The sequence below is a fragment of the Octopus sinensis genome, linkage group LG5 (genome assembly GCF_006345805.1).
Source record: "Octopus sinensis linkage group LG5, ASM634580v1, whole genome shotgun sequence".
NCBI classification, from domain to species: domain Eukaryota; kingdom Metazoa; phylum Mollusca; class Cephalopoda; order Octopoda; family Octopodidae; genus Octopus; species Octopus sinensis.
In genome coordinates this window covers 92,568,954-92,594,834 of record NC_043001.1, presented here as the reverse complement: position 1 = coordinate 92,594,834, position 25,881 = coordinate 92,568,954, and the positions used below count along the sequence as shown (strand labels likewise).

The following is a 25,881-nucleotide window of genomic DNA, read 5'->3' as shown; positions in this document are numbered from 1 at the left end:
ATGCCTCAGCTTAACTATCACATGTTCTGACTGATTTAATTATTTTGCTATCCATCTCTCTGCCAAAAATATGCCTACAATCCCACCCTATTGCTGCTACCTACCCAAAAGAATGTTCCTAGCTCATAATGAAACTAGTTGATGCTTCCACTCATCTTCTCTCTTGCACATAGCACATGTCAACATGCAACCTCACTTGCATTTCAATAATCTCACCAGTCTTACCTTTCATTGTGCCAACATTGATCGTAGTGGTTCTAAATTTATGGATTTGAAAGGAGGAATGAGAGGATAGATGGGGGACTGTTGTCAGTACCTGAATAAAATAGTTGTGTGAATGCCTCCATGAGGCCCAACATCCTGAGATCAGTCCTCACCATGACAGAAGATTATAAGACTGATTGTTCTTGGGAACTACTTTATGCTAATAATGTTGTTCTTATAGCAGATTCTGTTGAAGAATTAGAAAAGAAAATTCCAGGTATGAAAGTAAAACCTGGAGTCAAAGTATCTTTAAGTTAACTTTGCAAAGATTAAAGTTTCAGTAAGCAAGAAGACAGACAGGACGCTACTCCCATCAGGTAAATGGCCCTGCTCAATATGTAGGAGGGATGTAGGCAGGAATTCCATATTGTGTATGCTGAGCAAGCTATGGACAAACAACAGGTATAGTGGATTTGCAGGAAGGTTAACAGAAAAAATAGTTTTTGTATGTGGAAGATGCACAGAAGCAATAATTCACAGAAATATTAGCAGTCTCTCATTCAGAGTGAAAGACAGATAGTATGACATCTGTTTGAACAGCAATGCTAATGATGGAAAAATAGTAGTGGAAGTGGTCTGAGGAAAATAAGAAAGAAGATGAACAATAATAATGAGGGAGGCAGATGAGGTTGATGGTAAGAAGGAGCAATAGGTGTCAAAGGAAAATAGCGTAGGGGAGTGAGTGTAATGACTGGCAGTGCAGAAAGCGTTATGGTATTATACCTAACAACTTCAGCTTTCATTAATATTCAAATATTTGCCAGAACCTTCTAATGCAGATAACAATTCTGCATCACAAATCTCTAAAATGTTGTGTTAATCCATACACATACATTATTATTAAGCCTTATTACATACTATACATGGTTATGTCACCTGTCATTCTTTATCCAAAATAGTTGCAAAGATAAAAGTTGATTACATCATACATTATTTCTTTGAAAATGCAACTGTCCATGTAAATACATTCCTTATGCCTACTTTTGTTTATCTACCTATTTTTTTTTACTTACATACCTGCTTGACAAAGGTCATACTAATTGCTGACTTCCTACATCAGAGTTACCGGCCTCGGATGAAGGAGTTGGAGTTTAAGTTTCTCTCTCTGTCTCTCCTCTCTCTCTCTCTCTCTCTCTCTCTCTCTCTCTCTCTCCTGATATATGTATATATATATATATTTTTTTTTTGTTTTGCTCCTCTGCATGAGCCAGCATCTGTAAACTGTATGTCCTGTAGCTTTTAACTCTTGAAGTTTAGTGAAACAAAAAAATCCCTTACTTGAAAAGCATGAATGGATTGACAATAGGCTGAGCATCTGATTGTGAAATGCTGTCTCAAATAAGTATCCATCCAATTCAAGCCAAAATGGAAAAACAGACATAAAATGAACAAACGTGTAATATACATATAATACTACTTCTATCCAATCTTTGCAATCAGTACACCATAACTTTGTCTATTATAAGAACTGACTGTAAGGGTTTGTGACAGGAAGGACATCTGGCCATAAAACTGTGTTGCAGAAATGGAACCATGATGTAAATGCTTAGACTGTCAAAAGTACATGCTTTATCAATGAAAGTAACCTTAAAACATTTGGTGTTGTATACATATACTTATAATACTTGCATATAATACATATATCTCTCTTTCTCTGTCTGTCTGTTTGTCTGTCTCTACACATAGGAGGGGTTGTGTTTATGTGAGCACACACATGTTCAAATATGTATGTAGATAAGTTTTAAGACATTGTTCAATATTAAAACTTTTGATGTCATTGTGGCATAACTAATAACATAGTTCAGCAGCAAAGTATTTATTTGTTTACAATACAACAATGGATCAATAGTTTATTAAGGAAAGGTATATTAATGGCAGTTTTGGTCCAGTACCATATAGTGTATAGTCATACGTCTTGGCACTCTTGTTTTTCAGCTCTATCCTGGATTAATCTTGTCTTTCAGCACTATTGGCTTGATACCACAAGTAGTACATTATATTAACATTTAAACACTACCTTACTTAGAAGCTATGTAGTCATTTAATACATAAGATATATTGTTAGGATCATTGAAATAGTTAAGTTGACTTTAGGTCAGATGGTCCTCTGGTCCCTGGAAAGAAAAAATATTTCTGGTGCTGAGTAACAGTGGACTGCCCAGCCACTTCCTGTTAGCTTCCTATGTGTTTTATAACACCCACCATATACAACAGCACTTAACCTTTCTGTGAGCTCATGTATGTATGAATTATATATATGAGCTTGTGTGTGTGTTATATATATATGTTATCTATATATATATATACATACATACATATATATATATATATATATATATATATATATATATATATATATATATATTACATATATACATTATATATTTATATATGTATGTATCAATGTGTATATATATGTATACGCACACACATATGCATATTCTCAAACACATTTGCTTTGTGGTAGCTAAAAGGATGTGACTCTTAACCCCAATATAAAGAGGAAAATGTTAAATAAAAATGTTGTATGGTAAGACAACAAAGTATAATAAATATTAGTATTGAAAATGATAATCTGGGGACAATGTTCGTAACACTTATTAAGGGCAGCATCCTGATAAAAATTTGGCATCCCATGCAATCTCGTTGGTATATATTTACTGGTGTATTTGACATGGTCCTATTACTAGCTGGCACTCAATGCTGCTAGTTTCTACACTCACCGCTGAATCCATTATTTCTCCACCCCCAGGGATAGCGGTTTCTACTACTGCCACTAGTATCCCTGACACTAAGAGTGAGTAATACAATCATATGCTATCAGTTCTCTGTCTCTGTTTCCCTCTTCTTTACTCCCCCACTTCTCTCTGTATCTCTTACTCTCTTCTTTGTCTCTTACTTTCATCTTTTCTATCTTTGTTTTGTTTTTTTTTACAGCTTCTTTCCTTCTCATTACAAACGTTTTTCTCTCTTCCTTCTATTCTCTTTCTTTCTCTCTTCTATCTTAGTTTTCTATCTACTTTTGCTTTTTACTCTCTCTCTCTCTCTCTCTCTCTCTCTCTCTCCTCTTACTCTTCTTCATCTTTCTCTCACTTAGTTTATGTCTATTTCTTAAAATTGTTTTCTTGTTTTGTTATTGTTTTGTCCTGTGGATTGCATTTCTTTCTTTAAATTGTGTATTTCTGCATTCGATAAATAATCAGTTTTTTAAATTCTGATTTAATTTATTTCTATTTCTTTAATTTTTCTTCTGCCACTCTCTCTCTCATTTTGTTTCACACTTCTTTTACTTCTCCAACAATTTATACACATATATCATTTTGTTAGAATACCAACTAAAATAAAAAGTATTCAAAAATTTTATTGATCTCTAATCCTAGGATCTTTACTTAGCACTTGAAGACAACCATAGGAAACATTTCAGTTTTACATTCAGCAGTAAAACAACATAATCAAGTACAAAGGTTTTTCAGTTACTTAATCTAAGTGTCTGAAATGTGGTGATTATAGTTGGAAATCAGCAATTCAAGCTTACATAAAATCTCATGGGTTTGGTATAATTTACACAGTTTATTAATTTAAAGTTATCTGTGTATTAAATTTTTACACCTAAATATACAAAGTCATGTTGATTGAAATCCATAACTTCTACATTGTGCTCCAGTTAAGATGCCAATGCTGTGCGATTCAAATCTAGCCCAAATCCGTAGATACCTCTGATAATGAACTTAATGATTACTTCAGGTTGTTTGAACAGAACTAATAAGACAACTCAAAAGTAACAAATTATGTATTGATTCAATATTGTGCCTAAATAAAACACATCATTAAGCAACACAGACATATTTGCTACATCATTAAAACACCATTCATTTCAAATCTTTAATCGCATTCTCACAAATAAACCGTTTAAAACTCTTCAATACTTAGTTGTGCAATTCTTTGTGAGGGTTTGTTTCAGTTAGTCCATCTGATGCCACTGCATGTTCAGTCACTAAGCCTATATATATATATATATATATATATATATATATATATATATATATATATATATATAAATTAGAAGGTTTGCAGATGATGTACAGATATTATATATTAGAAGAAATAAGGTACTCACAGATCTGGATGGTTTTATATTTACAGATATTTATTAATATGCCACATGTTTTTATAAATCATATATTAGCACTTGCATCCACTCTAGTGGAGTCTTCAGATTGAATTTTTCAGGAGATTTGTCTCTTTTTATAGTATTATTGAGTGTGTAGGGATGGAGAGAGATATAAGATAGTAAAAGAGGGTGAGGAATGGGGAGGAAGTGAGAGAAAGAGAGAGAGAGAGAGTGTGTGTGTGTGTGTGCCTTTGTATCTGAAAGGAGTGTCAATGGAAAAGAGAAGGAAAGGAAGAAGAAAAAATGTGTTTACTTTTATACAGCTGGTCAGTTCTTTCAATAGAAAGTGATTCTTGGCTTTTAGAAATGGCAAAACCAGGTGGCTACTTCAAGGTGGGTAAATGTTATTTTTCAAAAAATTGTCTGGATTTCTTTTTATCATTGTCTTGTGAGAGAGAGTGAGTGTGTGTGTGTCTGTGTATCTGAAAGGAGTGTCAATGGAAAAGAGAAGGAAAGAAAGAAGGAAGAAGAAAAAATTGTGTTGACATCTATACCACTGTTCAGTTCTTTCAATCCAATGTTTGATTCCCATGCTGGTATGGGTTGGAGAATCTGAATGTAAGAATGTTTCTATTTATGTATATGTACATATGTATAGTACTCTGTGTGTGTGTGTTTAATACAATTTACTTTACAAAAATTTACTTCATCTAGTACAAATCATTACAGAAATATTTTCAGCCATTCAGTTTGGGTGAGTACTTTGTTATGAAGTATTTTTCTTGAAGAAGGTGTCATTCCTTAGGCATTTATAGAACGTAAAGATCTTAAATTTTCCTTCTCCACATGTATCTAAATGTTTACTCAGTGGAATCTTTTGCAGTTCCTCCTGTTGGACATGTTGTCGGTGAATTCTGGCTTGTTGGCATAAAGAATTTCCAGTTTCGCCTATATAATTCTCCTTGCATGTGGGGCAGGTTATGTAGTATATTATGTTCTGCATCTTGCAATTCATGTCTGCATTTACTTTCAATATGTGACCGCTCTTAAATTTTATTTGCTTGTTTCCCTCTATATATTTGTAGGTGGGGTTACTGCAGATCCCACATCTACCATCTCCGCACTCTTTTACAAAGAATTCGGCTTTAGTCTCTGATGAGAAGTTCACTCTTGTTAGTTGTTTCTTCAGGTTTTTTATGCGATATTTGTTTAATATGTTTCTCATTTTGGGACTTTGTAGGACTATTTGTAAGTTTGAACGTATGATTTGAAACATGTTGGTAACTCCAGGGTTGTGTGTGTTTATGAAGGGGATGATGTTTTTCTTTGTTTTTCGTTTTTGGAGATTCCGTTTTTTATTAATTTGAGTGGGTATTTTTGTTCTAGTAGGAAGTTTTTAAGTTTATTTAGTCTTATTTGGTGTGTTTGTGAGTTGGTTACTATGCTGCATATGCGTCTCGCCATACTATATGGAATATTTCTTTTTATGTGGGAGGGGTAGCAGGAGTAGAAATTTAAATATTGGTGTGTGTCTGTTTTTTTGTAGTGGATATCTGGTTGTGACGATGGAGTTGTGTATCTTGATGTTGATGTCTAGGAATAAAAGTTCATTGTGGCTGGTATCTATCGTGAAGTTGATAGATGGGTGCAGTGTGTTGAGGATGTTGTGGAATGTTCATAGATCTTCTGATCTTTCCAAAAGATGAAACAGTCATCGAGGTAGCGTTTCCACTTTTTCTTGATGTCTTCTCTGAATTCATGCTCGAAGACTTTCCTTATTTCATCGTATATTTTGTTCTCAAGGAAACCCATCACCAGGTTGGCATATGAAGGTGCGAATTTCGTACATATAGCCATACTCTTTATCTGTCAGTATGTTTTGTTGTTAAATGAGAATGTGTTTTCTTCAAGTATTAATTGGGTGGCTTTGGTGATAAAGTCTGTTTTGAAACGTTTATCTATGAGTTCCCTGTTCTAAAAGTTCTAAAAGCCAAGAATGACTTTCTGTTGAAAGAACTGACCAGCTGTATAAAAGTAAACACATTTTTTTCTTCTTTCTCTCTTCCTTCTTCCTTTCTTTCTCTTTTCCATTGACACTTCTTTCAGATAAAAAGGCACACACACGCACACTCTCTCTCTCACTTTCTCCCCATTCCTCACCCTCTTTTACTATCTTATGTCTTTCCACCCCTACACACTCAATAATACTATAAAAAGAGACAGATCTGAAAAAATTCAATCTGAAGACTCCACTTGAGTGGATGCAAGTGCTAATATATGATTTATAAAAACATGTGACGTATTAATAAATATCTGTAAATATAAAACCATCCAGATTTCTGAGTACTTTATTTCTCCTTATATATGTATATATGAAAAGGGTATAGATAATTTTGCTTGTTTTCATTTTATGTATTTTTTGTCTTGATTCTGTTATGCCCCTCTCAATAGTAAAGAAACATTGCAATAGCAGTGACCTAAAAATGTATATCATAATTGAAGAAAATTTAATAATTCACATATTTTGATTTTTTTCCCTTTCCAAAATTTTAATATCATTAAATTATACAGAAGGAAGATTCTGTAATCTCTCACACAATATAACAAGTATGATATTTACATTTAAAAAATTAATGTTTTTTGAAGAGAGCATCCAGCTAGTCAAAATTTAGCGTATTTCAGGCTAAGTAAATATTCATGTATCTGTGTGTAAGGAAGAAAATGTAGGATCTGTCAGGCTTAGTGAACTCAATACACACTGGAACAAAGAGAATAGAAAGATTACTTTGGATGCAATGTTCAGCAGGTGATTTATTCATACTTAAAGAATTTAACAATTTTGGAAATTGATTGAATCAATTTTGATCCTAAAATGAATTGAGTTTGCAATTTGATTTCTAAATATAGTTATTTTATTTCATGTAAATTATTAATGCCTACATTATAGCAACCATTTATCTCTTCCATCATAAAAAATATATATTCTGACTGAAAAAGGCAATAAGAAAAAAAATCATTTGACTTTCTATGACCAATTTGTCAAATTCTAATATGGTTGTATTTGCCTATGATAATATAATATATATTTTATAAATTAAATTCAACCTCAGTTGAAACTCTTAGAAGTAAGGTTTCAACCCTTTCTAAAATATGGATATGTTTCCTGAAGTACAGGCTTGCAAGTCCCTAATTGTTATTTTATATTATCTTCAATATTCTAAATTATAATTTGGTGAGCATTTCCTTTCTTTCTTTCATTTTTTTTTTTTGCCTAATTTCATTACAGTCTCTCACTAACAATAAATGTTCATATTTGGGGGATTTATTTCATATAATTTTGAATCAATTAGTTCACTCACCAACAAATTCTTCAACTAACTTGAGTATATCATGAACAAACAAAATATTTCTCTTTAAAATTCTGTTCATGCTTTCTTTTTCTGTTTTCCTTTCACTTCTCTTCTTTCAGTTATCGTCACTATTAATATTGAAGTCATTTAAGTTAATGATATCTAATTCTCAACAGTAGGTCCTACTACAGCTGTTAAACCACATTATCAATATGAGGCACATCAGAATCAGCATTCCTTGATACACACACACACACATATATATATATATATATATATATATATATATACATACATACATACATACATACATACATACATACACACACACACACACACACACACACACACACACACACACACACACACACTATTTTATGGTCAGCCTGAATACATATCAGTACTTAAGGTTTCATGTTGACTTGAAATCATGTTGCTATCTTCAGTTTGAAAATTATGATTGAAGCTAAGATGGTAGACAAGTTCATATTTTGATCTGAGGAGCATAAGTCCAACATAGAGAAAATACATATGAATTTTTGCCTCAGTATGCTAAAATGTGGTAATTCTCAAGACAGCAGGTACTAATCTACAAGAGTTAGGGAAGTGATTCTCCTTTCTGGGTAAATAATCATATGTATATGAATATGCCTATTGCATACATGATATATGCTTACCCTTAGTTTTATATGTATTTTTCCTATATTCTCCTAAGTATTTTTGTGTGTATCAAAGCATATGTTCATTAACTCAGAAAGGAGAATCACCCCTCTTGTCATAGTAGATTTACATTTGTTGCTATTTGTTGCTTTGAGAATTATTTTCCTGTCAACAATATTAAAACCTGCTGAGACACGCTTCATGTATCTCATCTATGTCATATTTATACTTTATATCATTACGCCATCTTTAGCCAGAATTCATAATCCAAAACTTGTGACATCCTTTCATTCTAGTATGAAGCCTTGGATAGAGATACAAATTCTTGCTGGCCATAAATAAATATTGTACTCTGGGGTTGTGTACTCTTTCTTCTGTTTGTTAATACTAATGTGTGTGTGTGTGCATACACACACAAACATATACACACATAATGCACATATCTGTTAAAGTGTGTAGAGTTGATTATAATTATGCATTGATAAACCAGATTATTTTCTCATATCTAACTTTTTTGTGTAGTTGATGGTCATATTCATCAGTGTCTGAAATAATATTTCAGGCGCACCAATTATTGCAGTCAACTGCCAAATATCTTATAGATAGAGGAAAATAATCCAGTTTACCATTACCTTATTGAGTGTGTATATCTATACACACACATCCATATGTATTTGTGTGTGTATGTGCATATATATATATATATATATATATATATATATATATATATACAAGGCTTTATTTATGTGTATGTGTGTAGACTTACATATATGTACATGAATTTTTTAAAGCATTAGCACAAACATGAGAGATCAATATATGCTTATGATTGAAATATGCAGTCTGGAATTGTATCTTTGTGTAGTACTAGAATTTTTCACTTAAATTTGGATTTCAAATATTCACCTTGCTCAGAAATAAGCCTTAGTTATCAATAGCATGCACACACACACACACACACACACACACACATGCACACACACACACATGTATACATACACATATATGTTAACTGTTAACATTAGAAAAAAATGTTTATTACTGAAGAAATATTGAATCAGTTGGTAATTCTGGTAAAATGATTTACAATTTTTATTTTCATTTTGTTTTTTTTATTTTTCTTTCTGTATTTAGTTACAACTTCTTATTGTTTGGTGTCCTTGTATCTCTTTGTTAAAGAAAATATTTGTTTTTTGTTTAGTCTTCAAAAGAAAATAAGGAATTGTCAAGTTGTGTTTTCTTTGTGATTTGCATGGAATTATATATAAAACTTATCCTTTGCACATGTGAACTATTTCCAGTTATTTCATTCAGCTGCCTAGTTTAACAATCATATTTGCTTACAATTTACATGTTTTTAGGTACTTTATCTTAGATTACAAATTTATAAGGAAGATATTTACCAGAAGTATTATAAATATAGTCCTGCAATGTTTCTTACATCATGAATCACAGTAATAATTACCTCCGCATGCTATAGTTAACTCTTTAAACGTTTTGGATACAAATATGAGGATACAAATATAATGAAAATGTACAATAAGAATGATTAGGTGACAAGAAAGATAATGTAAAGCTATTTAAGTGTTTGCTATTCTAGTAGCATTTCCATTCAAACAGTTTCCAGTTAATTCAATAACTTTAAGTAGTAAAATTGCTGATATAGGCAGTGAATTGGCAAAGCTATTCAGATAAAATACCTTGCGGTGTATATTCAAGCTTTATGTGCTCAAAGTTCAAATCCTGCTATTGTCATATCTTTCATCCTTTTGGAATCAGTAAATAAAGTACCATTCCAAGACAGTGGATTGGTGAAATTGTTAGAATGTTTGATGATTTACTTTACAGTGCTTGTTCTGGCTTTGTGCCATGTGAGTCCAAATCTCACCACCACTGAAAGAAAAGAAAAAACAACAGGTCTTTCAGTTCTAACAGGCGACAGTAATAGACTGAAGAGGTCTTTAAGCAAGTGCTCAAGTATTTCAGTTTATTGCCTTCATTGGCAAAATACATTTACTTGGAAGAGGGAATGCAAGTGAACTTTCAAATTCTGTGTATTCTCTACCCCCAGCTCTCTCTTTAGAATTTAGATCTATATTATTATGTTGTATAAGTTTATAATTCATACTAGTTTCCTGCAATTCTTTTAATGAAGGAAGTCTTGTACATGTAATCAGATTCGGTATTGTATAAGGAAATAGAGCAGTGAAGCACCTTGTAGTGGTCTTAAGCTATAATACTTTACCTGTTGCATTCAAATCATATCAGACTCAACTTTACTTTTCATCTCTTCAAAGTCAATAAAACAAGTACCCATAATACACTGAAATCAACTGATCCTCCTCCTCTCCTCTAGAAATATGTGATCTTGAGTCTAAGTTAGATATTTTTAAAGGAGAAAACAATCTAATTTTAAATAATATAAAATGAAAATTTGCTGTATTAAACAACATGTTATAGAATCAATGAATTGGGCCTTCTTTATAGATTGTTTTCTTCACTTTACTAGTGAATAGAAAAACAATGATTTTTATAGGAAGTTTACTGTAAGTTAGTTGTTAAGTCATAATGATTCCAGTAATTCTATTTTAAATGACAGCAAATGTACACAGATCTTATTATTTTCTTTTGACTATAATTCTTTATATATCGAATCCAATGTCATAGCCAAAAGGTAACATTGCTAGTATTCCTGATTTTTTAGTTGTTTATTTTAGAAGCATAGTTATTAGGACAATTTTTTTATAGATCTAAATTATAGAGTTGCCTTACTACTGCACAAAATATCAGTTAAATAGGTGTTATTTATGATATTGCTTACATTTATTAATCTAGATATCATTTTCTAAATCAATAGTATATATCACTTTTAAAGAACACCTCTACTTGAAGATTATCTATCTCCTATGAAGAGCATTGTCAATTTTCAGTTGTATGCATTGCTGGAGTATGTAAGAAAGGAAATAAATTAAATGCAGCTGAAATATTTCAGAATAGTAAATGTATCTTAAATCATATAATATATTCACTTCTTTGGAATCAGATTTGAAAAATTACTGTAAATATTCACAGATGTGATAGTCTGGAATATAGAATCATTTGCAGAGGGTAGTTGTAGAACATGTAATTATGTTTCAGTGACTATATTCGTCTTTCTTGCCATACAAAGATATGTGTAAATGAAGGATGAACCAGTTACCAGGTTTGTGTGTGTATGTGTAATATATGTAAATAGATATATTTGGAAAATATATATATTTATTATTAATGTGTTTATTTGTTTTAATTCTGTTATATTTTGTATTTTTTGTCTTCGTTTATAATTTCAATCTTGTTTCATGTTCATGTTATCTCAGTACCAAATGTAGTTGGGTCTGTTGCTGTTATTGTTGTCATTGATGTTGCTGTTGTTGTCATTGGTCATTTATGTTGTCTGATTATTTCTGCTAGTTTGGCAGATTGATCTGTTCGTAACAGATTTACATAATTGCTCTATCATTATTCTTTAATGTAGACCTATGTCTGATATTCACTAGTCTTCTATTCTGTTACTTCATTCTCTTGTTTTTAATATTGCTTGATGATTTAGAAACAACTTGTTAATATGTTATCAATTGAATAAAACATAGTTATGGATTTACAAAAGACAATTTTCGCAATCTTAGAATCAAGATAAATTCAACCTTTTTAGTTTATTTAATGTAGTTAATAACTGTAATATTTAGGAAAAAACTATGACATTTATACATATATAATTTTTTTGTACCACATTATTATTATTATTATTTTTATTATCATCATTATTATTATTATTATTATTATTATTATTATTATTATCATCATCATCATCAATAGATACAAAATAAACTTTCTTTTGATTTTAACTTATTTTCATGTTAGTGAATAATAAGACTGGAAAGAATGGAAAGAATTCTTGTCCAAAATGTGGAACTATCACCCAAAATCACTAATTCCTTTAGCTATATGGCTGACAAAACACTTTGTTATTTCTTCTTTAAGCTGTACTTTGTATGCAAACCTGTTCTGTGTTTCACTATTTATGTTACTCAAGTATGATATATGTCTATTTCTGTCCTATTGAAATCTGTCATATATGAAGATAGTTTGTTTATTGTATTAGTGCAAAAACATAAAAGTAAACTATGTAGCAAAAGTGTGTGGAGTGTGAAAACAATTTTATGTGTAATGCTGGAGATTTTAATCCTTTCCTGAGTTTCACACAGCTAGTCTTTCATGGGAAGTAACTGTGATTATGTGTAGAAAATTAGAAAAAGAAGGCAGCTGCATCTATGGCACTGTTTAATGTGGTGTTATGTTGACAGTTGAATTGTGTTCAGACTTGTGATATATCCCTGAAATTGAGTTGATCAAGTTAAAGAATTGTTTTTTCTTACATAACTTTCTTTGTTCTATTTGTATAGACGAGTGCAGTCTAATGTTGATCATTTTATGTTTCCTACCGGCAAAAATGTAGGAAACCATTATCATTATTAGAAAGTTCTGAGGATGATTATAATATTGGCTTCTAACAGTAGGACAAAACCACACATTGCTGAGGAAGAGTTAAGGTGATTAAATTGACCCCCTTTACTGATATTTTATCAATCCAGAAGGATGAAAAATAAAGTTGATATTGGCAAAATTTGAACCTAAAGCATAAAAGTGTTCTGACAAATTTGACAATTCACTGCCAATTTTTACTGACTAATATTAATTAGTTAAAGAGTACTTTAATATGTGGTAAAAGAAAAATATTGATAGATAACTTATTTGTAAGTACAATCAACAATTCCATATCACTTCACTTTCTTAAGTTGTCCAAATCCCTAAATACATTTGTTGGTTTACTTCATCCTGTATCTTCCGAGCATATTTTATAAGCAAGCACAGTTTGTATATCATGGAATGGTTGAAACAACACCAGCTGTCTTCCTTTCTTAACTTCTATTGATTATCAGAGCTTGTGTCCGTGCAAGGTGTGTTGTGTGAAACCTGCACATGGATTAAAATCTCCATTACATTACATGAGTGCACTCAGATATACACGCTCATATATATTTATAGAAAGCAGCAAATTACATTTTCCTCCTATTCTTTATTTAACATTATATCTTAAACTAGTTTCTCTTAAATTTACATTGACTTACTTATTTGGGTCAAATTATTAATAAAAGAAATTATTATTGTTATTATTAGTTGTATGTAGGATACAATTTGCTGCTGCTGCTAGTTTCCTGATGCTTAAAGGTATAGATTCCATTATATGTATACTATAAGTACATGCACACATTACAGATACACACACACATATGTATATGTGTGTGTGTGTATACATATATATGTATATAATGTATGTTTATGAGCATGCATACATATATGTATTGTGTAATGTATTTTCTGATATTTCAATACAAACTGCTTAACTAAGAGTAGAATTATCCCTTGATATTATTCTCAAAATAAGTTTCTCAACTAAAATATCCTGTGACTTTGGGTTATGTCTTCATTGGGATCATTTAGTACCTGATATTTAGTTATCTGTTTACACTTAGTGCTTTTATTCTCACTTCAATTTTATAAGGGGACCTAAACACTTGTATCCACACATAAACACCTATATACACATGAAGTTATGGTAACAGTATCATATCCATTACTGCATGTATATGATTATACTTGCAAATATATTAATAACTAAATTAAACTGATACATACAATACAGCTTTTGGCAAATTTCTATTTTTAATATTTTTACATTTCTAAACTTCATGTAGTATGACTTCATATAAATAAGAAATATGACAACTAAATGTGAACAGTTGTCACAAAATGAATGTGTCAATGAGTGAATGAGTTTTAATATCTAAGAACCATTTCAACTAATTTCAATGTTTTATATATAATTCTATTTAAAACTACTATTTTCCAGTAGTTGTAGACTGGAGAACATTTCTCAGCATCACTGGCATATTTTTTGTCTACAATGGACTTTTGTTTTCATCTAATATTGATATAATTTTGTTGACCTTTTAGACGTACATTCACAGATCTGACAAGATATTTCAAAATATGGTCTAAAGTGTAGAATATCTGTTGTTCATGCTAATTCTAGAACAATTTGGCTTTTATGAAACAGTTCCCTTAAAAATATGAAGGAAAACAAAAAAGTATATTTCATCTAGATAATTCTTGTGTTCTCCCTCTAATACATACACTAATGTACACTCTTTCATGCACACATGCACACACATCCTGATTGAAAATCAAATGATTATCAGCTCTATTCATTTTTCCTAGCTTGCAGAATTAGTTTCCATTAATTTTAGTATTCCTCTCTGACAGTTGGAAAATTTTTTATTGTCCATATTGTAGTTTGAATGATAAAATGGAATATTTTCCAGTAAAATGTGCATTAAAGAACATCACCAAGAAATTTTTTCCTTACTTCCAATTAATATATTTCACTCTTTTCCAATGGATAGATATGAGTGACGACTGAGGGAAATTTAGAAAGATTTTGTTGCTTGGAATCCAACAATTTTTTTCTTTCTCAGTAATAGAAAATTGCATATATGAGTGAAGATAGAAGAAATTACATTGACCTTGAAAAGCTTGCTCTAATACATTAAAGTGTTCAGAAATTTGGTTGAAGTATAATATCTACTTTAAGAATTTCTAGCACACAATTCACATAAAAGTTAAGCTTAATCAAGATATAATTCTCATATTAACTGCATTACATTATCATTATAGAACTTAGAAAATTGAAAAATAATAATTTCCTTAGTCATCAGAAATTTTATAAAAGAAAAATTAGTAGCTCAGTGGCATTAATCTTGTTATCTTACAGTGAATTATAATATTAGCTCACATGGCATACAAGACTTATGCTTTCTCTAGTGACATTTGGAGTCAAGACTAAGAGATATCATAGAAAATAGCATTAATGATGCAGTTGGGATATCTGACAGCTGTCCTATTTTCATCTGTCTAAACACGCAATAGTTATTTTAACCCTTTAGTGTTCACATTATTCTGCCAAAATTAATGCTTCTTCATCTACATTGTTTTGAATTAATCATTCATTAATCTTGTAGCTATGAGATTTTGATGAGGTAGCTGTTAATTTTTAAAACAATATTGTAGGGTTTGTCTGAGAGACCAGATCTGGCCAGTTTGAACATAAATCAGGCAGAATACTTTTGGCCGGATATGGCCGGTTTAAATGCTAAAGGGTTAATAAAAGTGTAAATACTGAGGATCATAATGGAGAAAAAAAGAAGCTGTGTAATATTTGTTATTCCTTTCTCAAGTGCATTAATATTATAATGGAAATGAAATACCTGTTTCGCTTGGAGTTTAACTGGAATCTCTATTACTCAAAACAAGCGATGTCACTTTTTCCTTCTTCCTAAACTTAGAATTATGTTAACTCACAGTAAGTTTATAAAAGTATTATCACATTTTTGAAAATGAAGAGACTCAATTATAGCTACCTTTATAATCACTCTAATGATTCTGGTATAAATTTCAAGTAAAACTTCAGTGTCTAATTTATGTGTATTAGAGTTACCTTCCATAAACCATGTTGGCATAGCTACATAACACACATCACAGATAAATGCACAAAAGAAAGGAACTATTTTACAGGCACAAAATAGTTCTATATGACTGTTTTGCATGTAAGTAACAATGACTATATCATTTTTTTATAATAGTTACTTCCCCGTTCCTCTCAAAAGATTACTTAACACTAAATTCATAAGTTAGTTAATTTAAAATGTAAAAATAAATTGGTGCTGAAGGAATATTCGGTTACAGGAAAAAAGTGTTGGATGTTCAATCATATCAAAAACAGTTTAGTTTCAAAAGCCTTTATTCAGTCAGAGCTTCCATGCAACATGCTGTAAACTATTTCAGTATATTACATAAGATTTCTAATAGCACAATAGTTATATCTTGCTTGTCTTTCTGAGCGAGCACATGTATGTGTTTGACATATATATATATATATATATATGTGTGTATGTCTATATATATATATATATATATATATATATATATATAGAGAGAGAGAGAGAGAGAGAGAGAGAGAGATAGATAGATCGGTAGATTATGATTTTCCAATTATCTAATCACTGAAACAACATATTACAACCTATTTATTGAGTTAGTATGAAAGTGGTTGAGTTTTCTGCTGTCATGTATAACCTTAATGTGATTCTGAGATAATCGATGTAACAGTATATGACAAAGTTTCACCTTGTGATATATAGATGCAGTACATCTGAGAGGCTTCCACGTGTGTGCATGTGTATTCATATATAGCTTGTGCATACACATGCAAACGCACACATATTTACACACACATATATATATATGTATATATATATGTGCATGGCGCTGTGAATTGTAAATAGAGTAAAAATGTGTTGAGTCTGACTCATATTCTGTCACTGCCATTGCAGTGCCTGCAGTGAACAATACCAATGGTTAATACTGTGAAATCTCAAATGTTTCAGTTAATCTGTCCCAGAAGCAGTATTATGTATTTCAGATATAATAAATGGTAGCACCTTTTAAATTAACAACAGCTTTTATTAATCTGCAGTGTTGTATTTTACTCTCAGCATAGGCCTAGATAAGCCAAAGAACAGCATTTGCACTCAGAATGTGTTTGGTAATTGATGTGAAAATTATTATTATTTTAAAAACATGATGTACAGGTTAAAATAAACTTCTATGTAATTATATATATTATACATACATGTATGTATGTATAATACTTATATATGTGTGTGTGTGTGTATGTATGATATTTATTTGTATGTATGATATAATAAAGTTTTTCTATTGTGATAACATAATAAATACTTACCAAGCTACCAAATTTTTTCTATAATTTGTAACATGAAAGGAAATTGCAAGCTAGGAGAGAAGAGAATTAGAGTTATTAATACACCTTCAAATGATTGAGTGAAATTTCTTTCTTTTTTTCTCTCTTTTTTTTTCCAAATAAAATGGGAAGAACATCTCCACATATAACTTGTAAGAGTTCTCCACTTACTTTACCATTCCACCACCATCACTGTAAATAAGTAATTAAAATGTTCCCTAGAAACATTAGTGATAAGCTGAGCTTCCATTTGGTTGCTCTTTTCACATGATTTGTGTTTGGTGGTTGTTTTATGAAATGATCTTCTCTTTCTTTGGTTTACAAAAGAAAATAGTTCCATTACTCACTTCTAGCTCCATGTTAATCTCTAACCAAGTGTTTTACAGCTATATTGTTTTAGAATGACATTACAACGGTGATTATTCTGCTTTTTGGACCATTTCCCTGCAGCAAAGCTCTGCAGTGTGCTGTTGCTATTTCACATCAAATAAATCTTTTTCAGGTTTAAAATTATTACAAAAGAGCTGAATAAGCAAATATATTCTAATTCCGAATGTAAGCTTGTCGATGTTTATTTTGTTTATAATAAACTTAGTTCCTCAAGTAAAGATTTTTTTTCCCTCTTGCAGTCTTAGTTATAAACCAATTATTGTATTTCTTCTTAAATTTAAAATTGTATCTTAGATTAAAGATATTTTCGTAATGTATAATTGTATGTTCTTCAATAATAGCAAAGAACATTTACACTCATGGGCTTATAGACTCACCATGTCATGAATTTTGATATAATTTTTCTCATACAAAGTTGAAGTCCAGCTTATGCTGTACTGTTTAGACTCAAATTCTGATTAAGGAAGGAACTACCGTTGAGGTTTCTCAGCTTTTTTGGTGTCAATATTTTAACCAGCTCACAGAACCTGTTTTATCTAATTGGATTTATAAAAATACATAGAATTAGAGCATTGTACGTATATGACTACAAATATCAAAAACTATACTTTAGATATTAGTGATTAAAAATAAAATATATTCAAATTTCAAGAAGAAAATTTTGCAAATAAATTTTTATATAATTTTTTAACATCGCAAGTCTTACATCGGATTGAAATAAAAAGAAATTTCACTTTCACTGAAATTGGTTTATTTGGCCAGTACACAACGGAGAGCAGTTTGGTCAGTTCAACTATACTCATGGAAACAGTTTTATCTTTTAATTTTTATTTAATATTTCTGTTTTAATATTTTACTACATAGTAATTTGTTTTATTCTTTTGTTACATTGTTCTAAATGTACAACCTAATTCAGAAGGAAAAAGAACCATTTATCCCTATCCCCCCACCTCTCTCTCTTCTATGTCACTCTTTTGTCTCTTACTTTCCAAATTAATATGTTTATATTTATATTTAACAATATTGTTTAAGTGTATTTTAGATATTTCACTCAAAATTTCAAATACACTATTTTACATATCAACTCATTCAACTGATGGAAATAAGCTATTTTTATAGCAACTATAAGTTAAAGTATCCTTTCTTATTGATTGTACAGATCTTTGTATGCATAATATGCCTCCAAAAGGTAGTCAAAAGGTAATTGACAAAATTGAATGCAATTTATTCCAGTTAAGTTGTTTAACACTTACAAGTGATAAGGTAACTATCTCTTGTATATTTTCCCATCAAAACATTTGAACTCACCAATACATGTTCAGATAATTATTACTTATATAGTGAGTCCATTGCCTGATAGATTATACGTTAAATGTCTTTACCAATTGATATTCCATAGCTTCAGTAACAATTTAGAAACTAAATTCATTGGCTAATAAACCGTATTGCTGTAGACATATTTTAAGAAACCAAGGAAAAAAATTAGAATATGTAAATTGGAATGTTCAATTTTCATTTTTGACAGTTTTCTTCAAAATGTAATAGATTCACTTCGGCATTGAATCATATGTTTTACACCTATTTAAGTTAGTCACATATCTTGGGTTTAACCTTTATGATGAATCATAATAGGTATATTCACTCTTGAACAAGACTCTTTATTCTACATTATGTCTGGCTTATAAATTAAGTACCAGTGTCAAATTACAAGTTTGTCATTCTATAAAATAGTTTTATCTATTAAAAACATTTCAAACAATTGAAATTTTCTCAACCTGTGCTGTATGCATTTATAAATATAAAATTGCAGGATGATGAAAAAAAATGGTAAAAGATAAACCATTAATTGCAGAGGATATTTTTGCATAAGTTTCGTCATTACTAAAAGATAATAATTTTAAAAGTTCTAAGTTACTTTGAGCATTCATATATGTTCAATGCACTAATTTCTCAGCTATAAGCTTTTAAATCAGCTTAGATTTAAAATGAGTATAATTGACAAGTTCTCAAATCCTTCATATAATTTTGGTTGCAATTGATGTTCAGTATATTTAGACACTAAAATCGTCTTCATATCCAATGTGCACACTAGCCAATAAAAAGGTGATTTGGAATCAAATCAACAAGCAAAAATTAATTAATGTAGGGGAAGTTGTATTTTAAAGTATTCAAGAGGGCCTTAAATGCAAATAATTTTTAAATCTAACTCAACTAAGCAACACATTTTTTTATTCTTTCAAAATCTGTTTCTGTACAACACTTAATTGTAAAATCTGTCCGAATAATGAAACTTAACGCAAAGTACACTTAGATAAACAGTTTCTAATACTGTATATGATGTAGCATTTTGGTTTGATAGCATACAAATGATATATTTTTTATTCCCACTTGTTAGGTTTATAGTCTTCCCTTATTTATCTGAAGTATTATGTCACTGTAAGAAATCCTTTGTGCATAAAATCAAGAAAGTCAGCATATTAAAAAAACAGTGCATTCTTTCTTGTTCTTTTTTCCTTCTGAGTTTGGTTTTATTTTAATTAATAACTAAGTACTTGTTAGTCTGAGTTGTACTAATAATTTTTATTAAGTTTATAAGTTTCTTGTGCAAAAAATACATGTTAGTTCCTTATGCTAACAACTAAGTCATTGTAAAATAACTGTGTCTGTTAGTCAAATGTACACTGGTGACTGCTATCATTTTCAGGCCCTGATAATGACAATGATGGTACCGATGATTCTGATAATAGCCGTAAGCTGACTTCTTAAATAATTTTGTTATCATTTAAGTTTTCTTTTTCTTTCAAATATGTCCTTTTGTATTTGTGTTTATTAATTGTTAAGTATTTCATAATTTGCTTGGCAATTCATTCTCCTTTTTTCCTCCCTCATTTATTTATTTTATAAACCTTAAGCTCTCAATGCATAAATGGCTGGACCTTACTGTTTGGCTAAAACTGTTAGATATGTTGCTTAATTAATTTCAAAATAAATACTCTTTGTAACCAATCTTCTTGAATTCAATTTTAATTTTGTTATACATTTAAGAAATGAAGGATCCTGAAGCATCTATGCTTATTTTTATTTAGTTATTTTTTAAATTTCGTTAAATTATCTTAGAAATATTATATTCATTTAAACCAATATAGTTGCTAGTAGTATGTATTTGTAACTTCAATCCTGGCTTACAAAAATGTCTTGTAAGTAAAAGCCAGGTACTTAAAAATAATTAGAGAATGGAGCAATTAAATAAAGTGGAAATGAAAACAAAAACTATTAATTCTTTCCATGCTGCTGCTATCTCTTCTTAGGGCCAAAGAATTATTGTAAAATTGCCAGAATAGATACTTTTCAATATCAGGTTTAGTATCTCATTTGATGAGATTTCTTTTTTTATATAACCATATATATATGTGTGTGTGTGTGTGGCAAGAAGCTCACTTCCCAACCTCATCATTCCTGGTTGAGTCCCACTATGTGGCACCTTGGGCAAGTGTCTTCTACTATAGCCTCAAGCCAACCAATGCCTTGTGAGTGGATTTGGTTGACAGAGACTGAAAGAAGCCCATCATATATATATGTATATATTTATGTGTGTCTGCATTTGTCCCTCCACTATCACTTGACAACCGATGCTGGTGTGTTTATGTCCCTGTAACTTAGCAGTTCAGCAAAAAGGGATTGATAGGAATAAGTCCTGGGGAGGATTTCTTAGACTAAAACCCTTTAAGGAATTGCTCAGGCATGGCCGCAGTCAAATGACTGAAACAAGTAAAAGAACATATGTGTATATAAACATACATACATACATACATATATTTATGCGTGTGTGTGTGTATGTATATACGTATATGTGCATGTGTGTGTGTGTGTATATATATATATATATATGCACACACACATATACACACATTCACCCAAACACTTGCACACACACGCACATTATTTATTTCATCTTTTTTCAGAACTGATAATTAATAATTGAAAATTGTTTGCTGTATACTGAAACCAATAGAAGGATATTGTTTTGGAGATCTTTATCATCATGACTTTATGATCAATTTATAAGAATTTGTTGTAGTTCAATTGCAGTAGTGATAGCAGTACTAAATAATTGTTTTTATATAGAGCTTGTAAATATATTTTACTATTTACTTTTCTTAAATTTGGGTAGTTACTCAAGTAGAAAGTTTTGGACTTGAATTTAAAGCTTTAGTTTAAATAGAGATTTTTTACTAACTTTTGTTAGGGATTTCTTACTAACTTTAGAAGAATCCTAAAGGCAGTTCTTATTCAATCAAAAACCACACAAGACTTTTAAAAAGTTGCATTCAAACTACCTTGCATTAATGTAATACTTTTAAAAGCTAGACCCATTTGTTCTATAAGCTATCAACTCTGTTTTGTTACCCATTTAGTTTAGTTTATGCTGCCACAGTTTTTCGTTGATATTATCATTCAATACACATATATGTGCATACAGATGCATATACTTCCATACGAAGTATCATAATACAGTTTTCAGTTATACTAACTAAAAAATTACATATTCTGCAAGAACTTCATTTCGAAGAGTGTTACAAATATTTATCAGCTTTTCAAAAGATGTTTTTTTTAGAGAAGAATGCAGAAGTTAGGATTTCTTCACTTCTGCTGTAAGTTTACTTTGCTCAACATGTATAATAATATTAATTGTTTATGAAATGTTTGGATGTAATAAGTCAACTTAAATAACACTAGCAGTTGGCTGATACTTTTCTAATATTCTAACAACTTGCTGCTTTGCATCATAATAATCTTTATCAACCCAAAATTACCACTTATATGTATCTACCTACAATTACCAGGTGGAACAGACTCAAAGTGTAGGTTATGTGATACCCAGATAGAAACAATCAACCATGTTGTCTTTGGGTGTTCTTTAATGGCTGCTGATGAACAGATAAACATACACAATCAAAAAGAGCAAAATAACCATTAGAAAATCTGCAAGCACAATAGGAGAGAAATGTCTAACTACTGGTGTGAATGTCCTCCCCAACCAGTTACTGAAATTGGTCGTATCATTTTTCTCTGGGATTTTACAGTTCAAAGCTATAGAGTGATCAAAGCAAATCATCAATGGAAAAAAAACTATAGATAAAGCTTGCCACCTAAATGATATAGCTGTCCCCCTGGACAACAATGTTACAGTCAAAGAACTTAACATACAGAATTACAAAGATATAGGTAAGAAGATTATCAAAATGTGGACAATGAAAAGTACTACAATACCTTTTATACTCAACAGTAATAAAGAAAGGAACAGAGAAATTCTTAGACATGATACCATGCTTAAAAGAAATTAGAAAAAAAAAATAACCTCAATGGGCACTGTGCACATTTTACAAAGAGCTTCTTAAATTTCATACTTCTTTAGAATTTTTATTGTGCACTCATGTGTACACTTTTTTTTTTAGTTTATTCAATCCTAACACTTCTCAATGTCATATAATCATCAAATGTATTAAGAACATCATATCTGCAATCTACCTCAGGTGACTGAGTGATGCCCAGTGGATAATGTTTAAATACAGCAAAGATCAAGGAAATTTTTTTTTCATTATAATAAGTGGCCCAAAAGGAAACTATTAAGAAGGAGATAAGGAATTTATACAGATATGTCTTTTATTTAATGGAATAGGAAAAGGTTTCACAAGAAGAAAATTAAGCTTAACATGAAAGTATAATGTTTTGGTCAAATCTAGTACTAACTACAATGCAATGTACAGATACTTTTAGAAACAAACAATCCAAGTCAACTTCTTTAAGTTTAACAAAATGCTAAGATGATGTTTAACCTAAGGTCAATTGAACAGATATTCCAACCATGACCATCCTTTTTAGGAGTGTGTAGGACTACATCATCACATGCTTTTTTCCTTATTTGGGTAAGTAGTGTGAAATATGTGGGAGATTTAACTGTTAATTCTAGCAGTTCAAGCAGCCATGTAGTGGTTCCTTTGGGGACTTAAAATGCATGGTCAAGTAAAAAAATAGATATCTTGCAACTTTTAGCCATCAGTAATACAGTTGGTCTGGACAGGGTGATGTGGAAGAACAACAATGTCAATATGAAGAATTTACATGAGTTTAACAAGAAATAGATTAATACATGTGCTTAACTATCCAAAATGGAGTGACACTATGAAATTGCCACTACAATAATTGAAGAACAGAAATATTAGATTGAATTATTGATGTTGAAATTCAAAAAATTGCTCAGTTTGTAGTAAAATTGAAAGACATATCTAATACCAAAACATATTAAAGAATGTAGAAACTTTTCTGATTTAGTAATGTCATTGATGCACTCAAATATAAGAAGCTCTTGACTGATCAGCTGCTTAACATCAATATGCAAGAATGCCACCTTCACTACTGAAAGATGCACAATTTCTGGAGCAGAAGTAAAAAGATTCTGAAGTGAAAGACACAGATGTAAAGATCATTTACAAATCAGAGAAGTCTTAATGGGAGATGCAAACTTATTTACTTGGATAATACAGATGCTATTTATCAATAAAGAAATCATCAAACACTAAAAGTCTATCTCAGTGTCCTCTTTCAGTGCTGTTTAACTATAGATCAAAGTCTAAGAACTCACTTTTGAATGTGTCCTCTCCCCCTCCCACTATTTTGTTAAGAGAGTGAAGTGTGATTCTAGGTCAGTGTGACCACTATTTCTGGCAGGTCAGGAAACAATGTATTTGCTTACTAGTGCTGTAATGAAATTAGTTTACTTTCTTACCCACTATGCTCTTAATTTCATTATTGAATTTTCTAGCAGTTAGGGTACAGTATGGTATACCCTTATAAACCCCATGAAATACTTTCAACTATATATTAGGTCATTTTTTGATGAATGTTCAAATTTAATCAAGTAGAATTTTTAATGCAAGACAATGAAATCATAAAAATAGATAAAGCAAGGTATCTAATCTGGCACTCTATTTGCAATACATACATCACATTTTATTTACTCTAAACTACACAGAAGGTTTGAAACCTACATAACAGTCATATGACTATTATTAAGAAAACAAGAGTTCCTACCATTTGTGCAAACATTCCTTTGTGCTTGTTGACTGTGCAGAAATTGTAATTACAGTTTTGCCTTCTCATATTTTTGAATGTTTGATTATGCAGTGTTTTGCAGGAGTCTCCCTCTTCCTTTGATGTTTTTTTTCCTTTGCAGATAATTGATTTGGCTTCTGATGTTAACACATCTTTTCTTTGCCCAAGTTCCGCTTATTCTATTTTAAATTCAGCTTATCTTTTAATGTAATGTTTTGTTTCAGTTTTCATAATTATCATTATTATTGTTGTTGTTGTTGTTGCTGTTATTCATTTAAGCTGGTGATTTTCAATTTTGTGTTAAATTTTCATTATATTCTGTTCTAACTGTTGTACTTGTTATTTGTGTTGTTATTGTTGTGGTGTTTACTGTAATTCTGTGACACTTTCATCATTCAATTGAAAATATAACTTGCCCCTTTTGGGGACTGTTTCACCTACACTATTAATGGCCACAGAAAAGGCATGAATGTCCCACCATCTCTTTACTCCTACATAAGAAATCATTGCTGTACCTGTCAATGTTTTTGTTGGTGTTTTAAGTGTCAGATGTTCCTCTGATTATAATTATAATTAGTATCGTCGTTATTGTTGTTTTGATGTTATTTCCATTTTTATTATTTAAAAAATCATTACTAGTATTAGAAAGAAATCACCTACCATACTTGTATTAATGTATTTCATCCTTGTATTGTTCTCAACATCTTGGTCTCTTATGACCATTAAAAGAAACTATTATTATCATCATTATTTTGTCATTCCAAAGCTATTACATGCTAATTTAATTAGAATTTGGATGTTATCTTGAGGTTTAATGACAAATCCCAGATTTCAAGGATCTTTCTTAGGATTTTTGCAGAGAACAGGATTGCACTTTTTCTCCTTTCCTTTATTATTATTATTATTATTATTATTATTATTATTATTATTATTATTATTATTATTCAGCTTGATTCAGGTTTGTTCTTATTCCTGGTAGAATTTATATAGGTACCTTTAATCTTAGATATTCACAAGCTTTCTATAATTTTTCAAGTGCTTATAACCCTTCAGACAATCTTCCTGTCCCTTTGAGG

General features: G+C 30.5%; 1 protein-coding gene across 3 annotated transcripts in view; it reads left to right on the top strand.

Annotated features, from left to right (window-relative positions):
• LOC115211947 overlaps nt 1–25,881 on the top strand; it is a 1,127,226-nt gene that overhangs the window by 1,082,512 nt on the left and 18,833 nt on the right. Inside the window, exons 19-20 of one of the 3 annotated variants that reach the window (XM_036502951.1) lie at nt 3,017–3,061; nt 20,397–20,441. The exons of 1 other annotated variant lie outside the window; for it this stretch is intronic. In XM_036502951.1, coding sequence (XP_036358844.1) covers nt 3,017–3,061; nt 20,397–20,441 — 90 coding nt within the window. The remainder of the gene's footprint in view (nt 1–3,016; nt 3,062–20,396; nt 20,442–25,881) is intronic. One more of the 3 variants, XM_036502952.1, reaches the window with a different exon arrangement.